Source organism: Cydia strobilella, chromosome 6 (assembly GCF_947568885.1).
Source record: "Cydia strobilella chromosome 6, ilCydStro3.1, whole genome shotgun sequence".
NCBI classification, from domain to species: Eukaryota; Metazoa; Arthropoda; class Insecta; order Lepidoptera; family Tortricidae; genus Cydia; species Cydia strobilella.
Window position 1 is genome coordinate 17,484,995 of NC_086046.1, and position 15,611 is coordinate 17,500,605.

The following is a 15,611-nucleotide window of genomic DNA, read 5'->3' on the forward strand; positions in this document are numbered from 1 at the left end:
ACTATGCATTGTGCGAGTAAATAAAAAAACATATCATGGCAAAAAAGCTTAATTATTAATAGGAGTGTTTTAAATCGACACGAGTTGCGAATTACCTATTCGCACGTGTATCGTACAACGTTTTACAGTACATATGGCCCTTTAAACTTTCGACATATGCACGAAAAGTGCTCTTTTCCGCACTAGTGCGAGAAAGTAGCACCATATGTACTGTAAAAAAAAAATTAAAACAAAAAGCACTAGTGCGGAAAAGTAGTACTTTCCGCATGATATGGCTCCGTAGGAAACTCACTTTTCGAGCACATGCATTGTAAACAGTTTTACAAGCCAATGTTCCAAAAATATTACCTATTTACACAACCTTTTTATCAGTGTCTTAATAGAGGCATGTAATTATATTTTTAGAATGTTGGCTTGTTAAAAAGTGTGTGAACTCACCTACCACATTTTTTATCTATGGAATTACTAAAACACTACAACTTATTACAATTTAACAGACTTGGCTTTTTGGCTATGAGCTGCCAGACACAATCACAGTCCTCACAGAAGACGCTATGTGTTTCCTGGCCAGCAAGAAGAAAATTGACTTCCTCAAACCCATAGAGAATGCTAAAGAAGACTCGGATCTACCTCCGGCTAAGTTACTAGTGCGAGACAGAGTAAGTTTCCACTGTCATTCAAGTTTTTAAGGTTTAAAAGTGCCATTCTCAATCAAAAGGGTACTTATTGTCGGTTCTCAATAAGGCGCTATTTCCATATCGCTTTAATTTGAAATCAACCTTATCGACAAGCGACAATGTGGTACCTTTTGGTTGAAAACGTCACAAATTAATAATGTATTATAATGCAAATAAAATCAACTGATAACAGTGATAACAAAAGAAAAAATCTTTGAAATTTGTATTTTTATTGCTGTAAATACATTAGCGGCAGTAACATACAAATAAGGCGATTTGCCATTATCTGGTTTTATGAAAAACAGAACAAGTGACGTCACGGTCAAGTTACCTTTAGTCTTAAGAGTTCTTTTTGATTTAGGTATTAAATAGAAATTGTGTCAAAGAATAACTGCTGTGCTCTTTGTTTAATTATTTTCTAATATCATGGGTTGATATAATTTATTTTTAATACAGGTAACATCACTTTTATAAATATGGGACTCAGACATAGACAGACCTGTTACATTGTAATCTATTCTTACTGATCTAGTGAAATTGTTTACAAATATGTCTTAATTCTCTCTACAGACAGATAAAGACAAAGAAAACATCAACAAACTTATACAGGAGATGAAAAAATCAAAAAATGGCAAAACAGTAGGTCTATTCGTCAAAGATAATTTCCCCGGAGAATTCTGTGAGAGCTGGAAAGTGGCACTCAAAGCTGAAAAGTTTGAGAATGTGGATGTCAGCGCGTCATTCGCTAATCTCATGGCTACGAAGGAGGACTCTGAGATCATTACAGTGAAAAAAGCATGTCTGGTCACAGTGGATGTGTTTACGAAGTATTTAAAAGACCAGATCATGGAAATTATTGATTCTGATAAGGTGAGTTGTGAAGAAAATCACTATTTGTTAATTTGTGAAAAGCTAGGTTTAGACTAGCAAGAACTGGCATGCAATTTTTATTACATTGCGGTATCTGATAAACATTTTGAATGCAGTTTACCTTAGTAGTCGGCAATGTAACGTAAATTGCATGCAAGTTCTTGCTAGTCTAAAGCTCGCTAAAGAATCAGGCTTCCCACTAAAGAATCAGGCTTCCAATTTTTACTGGGAAGGAAACTTTTTCACTGGGAATCAAATCAGAAAATCTATAAGTTGCAAACACCATTTAAGTAAATGGGAATTGTTTAGTGTAGTGGTGTTTGAGTGAATAAAAGATGTGGATTTTTATAAATGACCTCATTGCAATTTTTTATTCAATAGTCTTTATATAAAGGTGAATTGTAAAAAAAAAGTGATAATTGTTCAAGTCATTCAATCCTAATTAAACTACCATATTCACAGAAAGTAAAACACACAAAACTAGCTGAAGGCGTCGAAGCTGCAATATCAGACAAAAAGTATGTCACAGGCGTCGACACAAGCCAAGTGGACATGTGCTACCCCGCCATCATACAATCCGGAGGCCACTACAGTCTCAAATTCAGTGCGGTCTCTGACAAAAACCATCTACACTTTGGTGCAATAGTATGCTCTCTAGGCGCTAGATACAAATCTTACTGCTCTAACATTGTCCGTACATTGCTGGTTAATCCATCGGACGAGATTCAGAGCAATTATAACTTCTTGTTGAATTTGGAAGAGGAGGTAATGAAGAAATTGGTGGCTGGAGCGAAGTTGTCGACGGTTTATGAGGCTGGGCTGGAACTGGCCAAGAAAGAGAAGCCAAATTTGGTTGATAATCTCACAAAGTCCTTTGGGTAAGTAAACCAATAAATATTTCTTAGATTTTTCAATTTAGGGTAACAATGTAGGGTAATTTAGGGGTCCGGACGCTCGGCCGGAAACAGGCGGCCTGTGTGCATTCAGACCAATTCCATGGAGTTGCAGCAGCAGGTTACTGTCCCGGCGGCATTCTCCTCAAATCTTTTTGTTTTCCTGCGGAACAGGACATCTTTTAGTTTGCTCTTATCTAATTTATCTCTACCGAATGCATTAGATCGCGTCGCCGCGTACCTAATACATTCTGCTAGTAAGTGCCAGCTGGAGAATAGCCACAATGTGGGCAGGAAGCATCTCTAATACCCATTTGGAGTAAGTTACCTCATGGGCCTATGTCATCCTTGGCTCTGTCAACCCTATTTTAAGTGTTTGGTACTATTCAGTGCCCTATTAATTACACATTCAAATGGTGTTGGCAACTGTCTAAGGTTTGCAAAGATGGCGCAAGCATAGGTTTTCCCTGTCTCTAATTTTGTTTCATGAGATTTGGCTTAAAGGGCATTCAGGCCATAAAAAAAAGGGAATGACAGGAAAACCTATGCAAAATACCATCTGTAAAAGACTTCGACCTGCCAACCCCAATCCCCATTGAAACCATGTATTCATCCTTCTCTTCACTTAGCTGAGTAAATGTTTTTTGTTCTAGATTTTCAATGGGTATAGAATTTCGAGAAAGCTCCATCGTCATCGGTCCCAAGACAAATGTAGTGGCTAAAAAGGGCATGGTGTTCAACATCAACATTGGACTTTCCAATCTCACAAACAGTGCCGCCACTGAAAAAGAAGGAAAGGTAATTATTACACCACTTGTAGGATTCAGATTCGATTATTAATCCCTCCACTTCCGGCACTTCAAAAGTCCAAAAACCTCTATACTCGCTCATCATCATCATATATTTAAGAGTAAGACTTCTCGGTGGAGCAATTTCCATGTTGGGCGGTCCTCTGCCTTCTCTGACAGCCTGAGACGACACGACGTTGAGTTTTATCTTTATTTGATGCTTAAATGCCGGCGTTTTTGATTTTTAATACATTTTGTATTGTATGAAATCGCGCGACTCGCACGTTGGCATATTGATCGTAGATGAAATGGGTAAGCGTAATACGTTAACACTTTCCCTTGTGGATGCGCCAAGAGTAAACGTATCGTGTAACCACCTTCCTATTCCTGCTCATGCCGCTGCCCGAGATTGCCATCTGTTTGGAGGCGATTTTTCGAGCTGTAGTGATTCACAACTTTCACAAGCTACTTAAAGTGTAAAGGCGTGTTACGCGTTGGTTGATGGATTCTTAGGAAATTTCCAGCAGTGAACTCTTTCTGGATAAACCTTTACGATTATTACGTCGTTATGTCGGCGGCCGATCGTAAGATCAGAAACATTGTGAAATTCCTAAGCATATCGTGAAGCGTAAAAATCTTTGTCACGTTCTCTTAGTCGACGGAGGCTCCTATTTCTGGACCGTTTGCCCTTCGGGCATCTGGAGCAACCTAACGAACCTATCCTACCTATCTACGCACAAGCTAATTGGTTTAATGTAAGTACCGTCAAAACATTACGATCTGCCTGATCTTACGATCGGCCGCCGACAGTTACAAAATTCTACAGATTCTAAAAACACCTATTATCGCTTTGCAGACATACGCGCTGTTTATCGGAGACACTGTCCTTGTAAATGAAGAACAGCCGGCATCCCTACTCACACAATCGAAGAAGAAAATTAAAAACATCGGTATCTTCCTCAAGGATGACGATGAGGACGAGGAAGATGAGAAGGAAAACAAAACTGAGATACTTGGTGAGTGGCGCTAAGGTTGTGTGCGAGTGGCTTATTAAGGTTTAGGCTAGTGGTTCTTAACCTTTCATGCTGCGAAACAGGCGGGCCCACACAGAACGAGCCGCCTCGTGAGGCAATTTCTGCGCAAGGCAACTCGGCCTGTGTAAACGTGCCTCGGGTCGGGCGAAGCAAACTCACTCGCAACCGTTTGAGATTTGTAATCGGGATTCCCCCAAAAAATCGTAAAAATGTTTTTTTTTTATATAACAAATAAAAGTGGTGAAAACACTACGCAAATCCTAACCTCGAATGAATTGAAGTGATAAATAAGGGACTACTCGGCAACATTTATTTTTGACCATTAATTGTTTGGATGGTAACTTTGATAAATAAAATTAACAAAGGTTTGTTCTGTACTTTATAAGTTTATATTTACAGGGACCACCAGTGGTCCACGGATGGTTAAGATCCACTGGTTTAAAATCATTTGAGACTCACGCAAAAAGTACGTTTGTCAATTGCCCGTCTTATTTTACACTGACGAATGGTACCTTTTGCGTAAGCGCTTGTAGCGTAAGTTGTTGTGTTCTCATTTCCTTTGTAGCAATTTCGGGGTCTCCTGTCACAGGTATACCCGTATTATACTTACTAGGAGAATCCATTACCTGTATTGTCAAAACGAAATATATACATAAATAATTTTTCATTTTCATTCTGTAGCAATTAACCATACGCCTCGTATTACAAGAAGACATGACTGTTAATTTCTCATTTTAATTTGAATAATAATTGGCATAAGACAAACAAATACCATTCGCTTCCACTTGATAAGACATAATTGTCTAAAAAGACTGTTATCTTGATATGATTTACTGTTCAGGGGTTGTAGCTTTCATAAAAGCTAACATATATTGTAAAAGATTGTACATTGCATTAACTAAAGCTGTGTGATTTATACTGTTTTATTTACTTACATGCAATCATGGACGGAAAGAGAACGGAGGTGAGTTTCTCGACATATTTCACTACAAACCCCATATATTAGCATGCGTCAGTTGCACGGCGTGTAACCCAGTGAATTCCAACATGCATGTATTCCATAACAAACTAGTTAGTAATCTAATCACACACTCGAGAGTAATGAGCATGGGTCAGTTAGTGTGGATATTTCCATACAAAATTCTTTAGCGTGTTAATGTTAAGACCCACCGAGTATCAATGTAACCAAAAATCATCAGAGCCTTTCCTAAGTCCAGAAGAGATATCATCCCATAATCTTTTTATTTAGATTAGAAATGAAGCACGATTATCAGTATTATCACTTCTCCCGCCACGGACTTAAAACGTAGCCAATAGATTAGTAATATCAGTATTTGACTTTTTTCATTGCTTCTAATTCAAATTAATCTGCAAATATTAATTCAAAAAACATTACAGGCAGAGGAAAGCGCACAGCCGTCATCGAGTCCAAGCTTCGCACAGAGCACTCTTCCGAGGAAAAACGTAAAGAGCATCAAAGGGAACTCGCCATCGCTCTAAACGAGAAAGCTAAAGAGCGACTCGCGAAACAGTCCGGTGGGAAGGATAACGAGAAGATACGGAAGAGTACGGTGTCTTATAAGAGTGTTAGTCAGATGCCGAGGGAAAATGAGGTGAAGGAGCTTAAACTTTACGTTGGTAAGTAATCTTTGTATTAATTTTTACATTTGATTTTCGACTTAATCATTGACCGAGCGAGCTCGAAGCGCCATGGAGGTTCGCGAAGTCTACAGCTCACAGAGACAAAAATAATAGAAAAACCGGCCAAGTGCGAGTCGGACTCGCGCACCGAGGGTTCCGTACTTTTTAGTATTTGTTGTTATAGCGGCAACATAAATACATCATCTGTGAATATTTCAACTGTCTAGCTATCACGGTTCATGAGATGCAGCCTGGTGACAGACAGACGTACAGACTGACAGCGGAGTCTTAGTAATAGGGTCCCGTTTTTACCCTTTGGGTACGGAACCCTAATAAAGAACAAGAGCTCGCAATCGCTCTAAACGAGAAAGCTAAGGAGCGTCTCGCGAAGCAATCCGGTGGAAAGGATAATGAGACGATACGGAAGATCACGACGCCGAGATCATTCTAAAGTTTGTCCGATTTATTCTTCCAAATTTCAGACAAATGTTTTGAAATAACTTCAAACTCGTGTCGCTTAACTTCAAACTCGGGTAAATTCATTCGACCCTCTCAGCAAATATCTACCATATTAACTTTTCTAATACTAAAATCGCATAATCTGACAGATGGATTTACCCGAGTTTGAAATTAAGACTCATATCCCGTATAACTTATTTAGCATCTTCATTTTTACAGACCGCAAATATGAAACGGTAATCTTGCCCGTATTCGGCGTGCCCGTACCATTCCATATCTCCACCATCAAGAACATCTCCCAGTCCGTCGAGGGCGACTACACGTACCTGCGTATCAACTTCTTCCATCCCGGAGCCACTATGGGGAGGAATGAGGGCGGGAATTACGCGCAGCCGGACGCCACATTTGTTAAAGAAGTGTAAGTTGCTTAATAACCTCCACAGGTCTACACAGAACGATCCGCCTCGCGAAGAACTTGCCGCGGTCGGGCATTCGTTTACCTCGGTCGAGTCTAGTCTACATAGACCGAGCTGCTTCTCGCGGCAATCTCTGTGTGTGCCTATTGACTAGATTTATACCAACATTCTCTGAAGAATACCTCTGCTCAGCATTGAATCTAAAATCTAAGGCATGTGTTCGACCAATGGAGGTGTTTTTACTTCGTGGGCGAGTGTTTTCTTTTGATAAAATTACTGGTCGCAATGTGAACAGCTAGCGAGCAACAATTAGTTTATTGATTTCTTATTTGTAACAATTGTAAGGCCTGACAATCTTAAGTTAGATAAATATTTGTCTTTTTTGTTAATTAACCCTTTCGCCGGCTAAGGGGGCGTTCAAGTATGAGCCCCCCCCCCCCCCTCACCTACAGTACAGTTGTAGAACAAGGCGTTATTACGTAACAATGTTTTTTTAGGGTTCCGTACCCAAAGGGTAAAAACGGGACTCCGCTGTCCGTCTGTCTGTCTGTCACCAGGCTGTATCTCATGAACCGTGATAACTAATGAATTATGAATTAATAGACAGTTGAAATTTTAACAGATGATGTATTTCTGTTGCCGCTATAACAACAAATACTAAAAAGTACGGAACCCTCGGTGCGCGAGTCCGACTCGCACTTGGCCGGTTTTTTTAATTAAATAAAATACATAGACACCTATTTCCCGGAGGAGTAGACAGAGACAGAGACCACGGATTTCCACTTGCTACGATCCTGACATACCTCTTTCGCATAACACTCCTCAGTCACGCTCACTCATATCTTCAATTTTATGATTATACTTTGCTGAACAGAATTGTGACTTTTAGGTAAAAATGTTCACTTGGGTGTTACGTAACTTTTAGGTAGGTACCCCCCGGTACACGAAAACGTTACGGCGCGTTACACGGGTGGAAGGGTCAAAAATCTTCGAAAATTGCGTTACGTAATATTTGAACGCCCCCAAAGACGTCAACTGACGTTCACCATAACGCGACGCGCCGCAGATAGACGTGACGTTGAAAGTGTTAAAAGCATACTTATAAGATTTTTTTTATTACAGCACATACCGCAGCACAAACACGAAAGAACCCGGCGAAATCTCCCCGCCATCGGCCAACCTCAACACCGGCTTCCGACTCATCAAAGAGGTGCAAAAGAAATTCAAAACAAGAGAGGCAGAAGAACGCGAAAAAGAAGACTTAGTCAAACAAGACACGCTAGTATTATCACAGAGCAAAGGAAACCCGAAATTAAAGGATTTGTACATAAGACCGAATATAGTTACTAAGAGAATGAGTGGATCGCTCGAAGCGCATACAAATGGATTCAGATTTACATCAGTGCGAGGAGACAAAGTGGATATACTGTATAATAATATAAAGAATGCGTTCTTCCAACCGTGTGATGGAGAAATGATCATTTTGCTACATTTCCATTTGAAACATGCTATAATGTTTGGTAAGAAATTTTAGGTACTTTAATTAAATCAACTCGGTGCATAAAGCTCGCAAGAAAGGGGAAATGCAAATATCGCTTTGGCCTTCAAACCGATCTTTTGTGATGTCGACCTAAGCCGAAGGGCAAGAGCACAAAAGGCGAGCGAACATATTAAATTTCTTCGGGCAAGTTTTATTGTTGGCGAGTTTTCTTTGGTTTAATAAAACGGCACTACGATGTATTTTAACCTCTTAGCCCTACTCTGCATCATCACCAACATCTGATCAACCGATAATATGAATCCATCATCATTTCCACCATTTCGGACTGGGTTTACCTCGCAGAGTATGGCCAACTAAAGGCGGGTAGCCTTTCAAAGACAGCATACACCAGAGAATTTGTGACGGGTACCGCCGTGGCCGGGTGGTCTAGTGGTCAGGACGTAAGCCGCGTAAACTGAAGACGCGGGTTTAATTCCCGCCTCGGCCACCGGTGGACTTGGTCACGTTTTCTTTATTGCATGATATCTATTTCAGTTTATAATTACCATCTCTTAATCTTACTCAAAATGATCCTTAATGAGAAGACAAAGGGAACCTTGCTAGTTACTGCCTCTTGCAATGATCTTTTCAATTTCCAGGTAAAAAGAAACATGTAGACGTCCAGTTCTACACAGAAGTGGGTGAGATCACGACCGATCTCGGCAAACACCAGCACATGCACGACCGCGATGACTTGGCGGCCGAACAGAGTGAGAGGGAATTACGGCACAAACTTAAGGTCGCTTTCAAGAGCTTCTGCGAGAGGGTGGAAAATATGACCAAGCAGGAGATCGAATTCGATACCCCGTTCAGGTGAGAAGCTATGGCTCTAAAATGTAGGATTAGGGAAGGTAACTAAGAGGAGGATTATTTTGACGTGTTTGCAATAAAGCAAATCAGAGCTGTGGCATGGGCTGAATATCGATTTCAAGATTTTGTTCAAGTCTAAGACTTTGCTTATGTTCTGCAGTATTCGAAGACCTTATATCACTTATTTATCGTTATGACAAGATGATAAATCTATGATTCCCACTGCCGCTATTGTCCGTGCTCCTTACGCTGCTAGTCCTTGTTACTGCAGATGTTCAAGAAGTGAATGTTGCGGAAGGTTTCCACGAAGTTGAGAATTATAGAAATTTTCGCTTATTTGCTACAGTAACTACCACACGGCCGGAGTAACAATTATAGAGCGACATCTACTTTACCACACGGCCGGAGTAACAATTATAGAGCGACATCTACTTATATATCTACCATATCTGTCAAATTTACAGCTACAATATGATAGGTACAATCGAGAACATTACCGGTGAACCACCTTAAGGGGGGAAATCGTTTAAACGTCTTGCAGACCGTCAGGCGATATCATAAAAGTGATGACCAACAGCATGGCACTTAAAAATGTGGGTGTTGAAAAAAAAAAGGTTAGCTTAGGTAAAGTTTATTGTCGTCCATTGTCTTTGTGGCGGGCGGCATTTGGAAACTAAGATAAGGAATCCAAAATGCATCTTTATTGGTTATTTTATCTTTATGGGGAGGCGAAACTTAGCCTAAACAACAACAACTAATAAACTGTCCTTAGGTATACCTATTGTTTGTCTCGTTACCTGTTTTACCCTTTTCATTATTAACATAAAGAATCCTTAATGCATCGTAATTGGTTGTCTCTATGGGAGGCGGAATTTAGCTCACCGGCTCAGCTTTGTTCACCGGGAACGTCCCCGACTGTACTAATCGTTTTAGTAGTGTTTCCTGGGCTTTGGTTACATAATTAATAACGACAATTAGTGACAGAAAAGTGTAGTTAAAGCCCCTGTACACTCGTACACTAACCCTGATATCCCTCCGTAGAGAGCTGGGCTTCCCCGGCGCTCCGTTCCGCAGCACGGTGCTGCTGCAGCCCACGTCGGGTGCGCTCGTCAACCTCACCGAGTGGCCGCCCTTCGTCATCGCACTTGAAGATGTGGAACTGGTCCATTTTGAGAGAGTGCAGTTCCATCTCAAGAACTTCGATATGGTGTTCGTGTTTAAGGATTACGCGAAGAAGGTGGCCATGGTCAATGCTGTGCCTATGAATATGCTAGACCATGTCAAGGAGTGGCTCAAGTGAGTATTCTTAGTTGCCTCTCTTTTAACCCCTCGAATCCCAGCCGAATATGGGTCAACCAAAAAACTACATGGTTTTAAATTTTTAATTCTATATCAATATCGAATCGGTGGGATTTAAGGTTATGTTTGCAGAATTACTTACAAAACTACGCATCATCACGTATTTTAAATTGGACTCGCACGCAGCCAAAATGTCTGGGGCGTTTAAAATTAACAAAATTGATGTTTGTTTATAGTTCATGCGACATCCGCTATTCGGAGGGCATCCAATCTCTTAACTGGACCAAAGTCATGAAGACCATCACTGACGATATCGAGGGCTTCTTCGACAACGGCGGCTGGTCCTTCCTCGACCCCGAGTCGGATGAAGAGGGCGCTGCGCAAGTGAGTTTCAACTCTATTACACATGTATTAGGGTCCATTATGTCCATAGTGGCACGAGTAAGCAGTGTCTGGCTAGGCTAGACTCAAAGCAATGTTTATTACGATCCATATTTAAATGGCAGCGCCGCACTGCGAATTGAGTCCGTGGACTGTCTCAACCATCGGCGCAGCCATTTGAATATAAAATTAAACTCACATTAAACTACTGAATAGAAGGTTCTAATTCCTTTCAGTCTGGTAAGGCACCCTCGAATCCAGCACACAACGCTTTTCTCCTAACAAAGACGTCTACGAATAATTAAAAACTATTTAACTTCGCTCGCTTAGCGACTTCTACTGCTGACTACCTTCCTTACAGCATTCCGTAACTGCCACCTACTTTTTAATTACGACAAATAGCGTGGGCTGTTTTTTGGGACCTAATTGTATCTTTCAGCGTAAATAAACCTTCGTATGTGTTACAGAAAGCGGACGAGGATTCAGAAGAGGAGGACGACGCGTACGAGCCGACCGACGTCGAGTCGGAGGAGGAATCCGAGGATGATTCCGAGTACGACTCCGAGGCGTCCGACGTGTCCGACGGGTCCAGTGAAGGAGACGGTAAGATTACCACCTTAAAATTATACTATATAATATTATATAAAAGATGGCCGTTACCTACCGGCCCGCTTACACTCGGCCACCACAGCTTTACAGAATGAGATATGAATATTGTTATCTCATTCTAGCAAATAGCTTTATCCCTACTTACGTAAGTAAAGCTTACAAGTGTAATCCTGGCCTTACAACTACTTTTATCACTTACATTTAATATAATCACAAAAATTATTACATAAAGTAAGCATAGTAATTTTACCTGTGACATTCTCATGTAACGGCTTGTATCGGTACCCGACTGCCAACTTGAAGCGAATGGGTAGTATAGTACTCAATAACTTCTTTCTGGCATTACTTGTTGGCATTTCTCAATGTAGATGACATCTCAACACTTCAAATCCCAGTTCAACATTTCAAAATAGTGTTTTTGTTTCTTCATATGTTTTAAATAATTTGATATAAAAGCAGATTACTTGGTATCGCGCTATTGAGACGTATAAGTCAGTTTTCAGTTGACACGAAATCGCGACGATGGAAGTTAAGGAGAAAATCAGAAGCAAAACGATTTAAAGTGTGCGTTCCAGTGTCTTCCTTTAACGTACCCCCATAAGGATGTCAGGAATTGCACAACATTGAACCCTGACACTTGGAAATAAAGTTCAAAATCTGCCTGTGCCTTATTGCTCTGCTTATATCAAAACTCAGTGTTTAGCGAACATTAAAGGACCACCAATATATATTCTAAATATAAATATTAACTTTACAGAAGAGGAAGAGGAATCTGGCAAAGACTGGTCAGATTTAGAGCGCGAGGCCGCCGAAGAGGACAAGAAGGAGCGTATCTACGATCGCGGCGACGCCGAGTTCGACCGCAAGCGCAAGGGCGGCCGCGACATGTCGCGCTTCGACGACAAGAAGAGCAAGCACGACAAGAACCGCAAGAGCTCCAGCTCGAACCATAAGAGCTCGAGCTCGAATCACAAGAGTTCCAGCTCTAATCACAAGAGCTCAAGTCATAAGAGCCCGTCGAAACATAGTAGCAGCAGGTAAGGTTTAAAATAAAACATAACCCTACTTCATAATCCTTACTAATATTAATGTCATAAATCCATAGTAACTGTTTGTCTGTTACCTCTTCACGCGTATATGTGTCGATTTCAAGGAAAGGGTACCACATTGTCGCTTGCCATAAGGACGCTCTGGCAGGTTTTTCGTATAAAGATACAAGCAAATTTTGTCCTTATGGAAAGCGACAATGTGGTACCTTTTGATTGAAAACGTCACATATATAGATTAAATTTGTTATGGAGATAATGTGAGGCCCGGGAAAGGATATGGGATAGTTTTTATCAATCATCATCGACATCCTTTCACGCAGGTCAAGTCGTGAGAAGCCGCGATAAGTCGCATTGCGGCAATAAGATCTTCAACTTATTAGAGTTTGTCATCGTCACATATTATTCCTCTTAGACGCGTCCAGTTTTAGAAAATGCGCTATTTCGAAATATCTATATAAATATACAGGGTGGCTAAAAAATAAGTGCATTCCCGTTGCCAGGGAGGTTTTGGGATTATACTGAACAACTTTTACTATCGGACCAACCACGACCTCGTGAAAAAAAAATTACCCTCCCATAGAAAATGGACCAGCCAAAATGTATGAAACAGCCAAAATTTTTTTTCGCGATTTCGGGGTTGGTCCCATAGTAAAAGTTCTCAGTATAATCCCAAAACCTCCCTGGCAACGGGAATGCACTTATTTTTTAGCCACCGTGTATATATAAAGCATCGTCTGTAAGATGATTACTAGTTAACTTAACAGCTTATATGTAACATGTTGCAAGCAATATTTTTTATCGGAAACGGCGCTGTTATGCTGATTAGTTCAACCAAATATTAGGCCTTTTTTCTGTATGATGGGATCATAAGCATGTATACGACTACGTATGCGATCAGTTAGCATTTTTCGCAGAGGCGCATTCGTCAGATAAACGCAACAACTAATACACTAAGAAATATATAAATATGTAAATGTAATTTGCAGCCCGTCAAAGAACCGCGACAAGCACCAAAAGTCGTCGCACCGCGACCGCGACCACAAGTCGAGCAGCCACAAGTCTAACGGCGACAGCAAGCGCCACTCCGGCGACCGCCACAAGCGCTCCCGCGACGACTCGCGCGAGGAACGCAGCTCCAAGAAGCAAAAGTAAGCACGACTACTCCTAAGCCTCGTTTAGACGATTCAAGAACTTGCATGCGATTTTCGTTTCATTGTGGTATTTGGTCGATCGACTGAATTTATCGTACTCTGTAGTTAGCAATGTATCGGAGCAATGTGTGCGGCACTAACAGTATTTAGTACAAAAATACTTGTGCCGCACACTGGTGGAATCGGGAGCCTTTACTTGAAAGCGTGAAGGTTACTTTGACAGCATACAACTTTCTTTAAGGTTCTTTTGTTCTTAACTTTTTGAACACCATCTGTCAAACCCAAGAACGTCATGACCTCTACAATATCTCTAGCATAAGCTAGCAAATATAAACCGTAATGTAAACGTTAAAGGTTACGTTTTCAACGTACGCCATAGCACTTATAAGCGTTCTTGGCGCCACGGGCACGACTTCTTACACGACGACTTTACAGGGGCTCACTGACGGACGATATCGGCCTGTCAGTTGTTCGGAACTGTCAAATTTTTGTTCTAACTGACAGGCCAATATCGTCCGGCGGACTGATAAGTCAGTGGGCCCCTTTACAGGCTGATATCGTCCGGCGGACTGATAGTCAGTGGGCCCCTTTAGGGTTCTTGACGTTAAAAGGGTTAATCTTCAAAGTTAATTTATAAGCACAATAGTAATGGCATATTGTTTGTTTCAGGAAATAGGAAGTTAAACTATCTCAAGTAGCGGAGTTAAAGGGGTCTCAATCCACGCACGACTCGCGTCTTAATTAATTTTAACTGTTAGTTTACCATGTCCGTCTGTATGTTCAAAATAAAGTTGCCTGTTTGTATGTATGTAGATCAATTCGATTCCATTACGTTAATTTATAAAAAAAAACACTTGAAATAAATGTAAGATTTTATTATCATCATGTTTTATTTATCTGTCAATGACGCGCGAAAAATAAATAACAATAAGTTAGTCTAACAAATCTCGTTAACTGATTTATTAACTTATCACAAGCGCACTAAATTGTCATAATTAATTGTACATTATTTACAGCAAAAATACTTTTCTACAGCTTTGTAGATTACATATATTTAGAACACGGAATTTTGTAGTTTGGTTCAGACACAATCTGGCATCATGGACTAAGAATAAAATTATTTCTACCTGTCAATTCGTAAACCTTAATTAAATTGCCATTAATAGACCTGTACCGCTGGCTATATTTTGACCCCTAGGTTATAAAAATATTAAAGTCAATTCTGTTTTCGCTTATGAATACTTTGTTAAGATGTAAATCTTACATTTTGTTTTGTGTCATATATATAATTTGCTTTTCTAGTAATTTGTTATTTTGTGGTAATTATTTTTTATTTTGAATTATCTTGGAGAAAAAAATATTCGAGAGAAAACATGTAACTGTGTTGCATTTAGGATAGTGTTTTTAGTGTGAAAACATAGTTTGTGTCAATTACGTCCACTGCAATCTGATACTATGTCATAATATTCTAAATGACACAAAAAAAAATTAGAGTTAAAAAAAATTACTTAGGTCGAATTTAATCGTTTAAATAGGTCCATTAAATGATTTTGTGTCTTATTAAGGCATAGCTTCATAAGATATTTGATGATTTTGTTGTAACAGGCTGTCACCGTTACAAAAGAATATTAAAGATATTAGAGTTTACATCTTATTAATTTGAAATGCGGGATAAATAAGATGTATGAATTTGTGTCACTTGCATCCACTGCATAAACAAATATTACAAAAATATTATTTGCGTTCAAACGAAGCTAGCGGGCGGTCTGAATGGGCAACGGAGGCCGTGCAGGGTGGGGCCGCGGCGTGACCTTGCCGTACGCAACGCATGTTTACTTCGCCTGTGCGCCAAATTAACGCAACTTATTCAAAGAAGTTACGCAAACAACACAACAACAAGCAACAAGCAAGCAAAGAATGCGTCGAATTATCTTTTACCTATTTAAATCTCATAGATATTGTACAATGTCACCATTATGCAAAAGAACTGTAAG

General features: G+C 40.2%; 1 protein-coding gene across 2 annotated transcripts in view; it reads left to right on the forward strand.

Moving 5' to 3' along the window:
• LOC134742445 (FACT complex subunit spt16) overlaps nucleotides 1-14,497 on the forward strand; it is a 261,308-nt gene extending 246,811 nt beyond the window's left edge. Inside the window, exons 4-19 of one of the 2 annotated variants that reach the window (XM_063675604.1) lie at nucleotides 498-659; nucleotides 1,248-1,547; nucleotides 2,010-2,425; nucleotides 3,094-3,238; nucleotides 4,085-4,244; nucleotides 5,218-5,226; nucleotides 5,661-5,900; nucleotides 6,582-6,780; nucleotides 7,901-8,298; nucleotides 8,918-9,131; nucleotides 10,170-10,424; nucleotides 10,664-10,811; nucleotides 11,276-11,411; nucleotides 12,175-12,454; nucleotides 13,453-13,614; nucleotides 14,287-14,497. In XM_063675604.1, the coding sequence (XP_063531674.1) occupies nucleotides 498-659; nucleotides 1,248-1,547; nucleotides 2,010-2,425; nucleotides 3,094-3,238; nucleotides 4,085-4,244; nucleotides 5,218-5,226; nucleotides 5,661-5,900; nucleotides 6,582-6,780; nucleotides 7,901-8,298; nucleotides 8,918-9,131; nucleotides 10,170-10,424; nucleotides 10,664-10,811; nucleotides 11,276-11,411; nucleotides 12,175-12,454; nucleotides 13,453-13,614; nucleotides 14,287-14,293 (3,231 nt within the window). In that variant the 3' untranslated portion in view covers nucleotides 14,294-14,497. The remainder of the gene's footprint in view (nucleotides 1-497; nucleotides 660-1,247; nucleotides 1,548-2,009; nucleotides 2,426-3,093; nucleotides 3,239-4,084; nucleotides 4,245-5,217; nucleotides 5,227-5,660; nucleotides 5,901-6,581; nucleotides 6,781-7,900; nucleotides 8,299-8,917; nucleotides 9,132-10,169; nucleotides 10,425-10,663; nucleotides 10,812-11,275; nucleotides 11,412-12,174; nucleotides 12,455-13,452; nucleotides 13,615-14,286) is intronic. The other variant, XM_063675605.1, reaches the window with a different exon arrangement.
• Nucleotides 14,498-15,611: the final 1,114 nt, after the last annotated feature.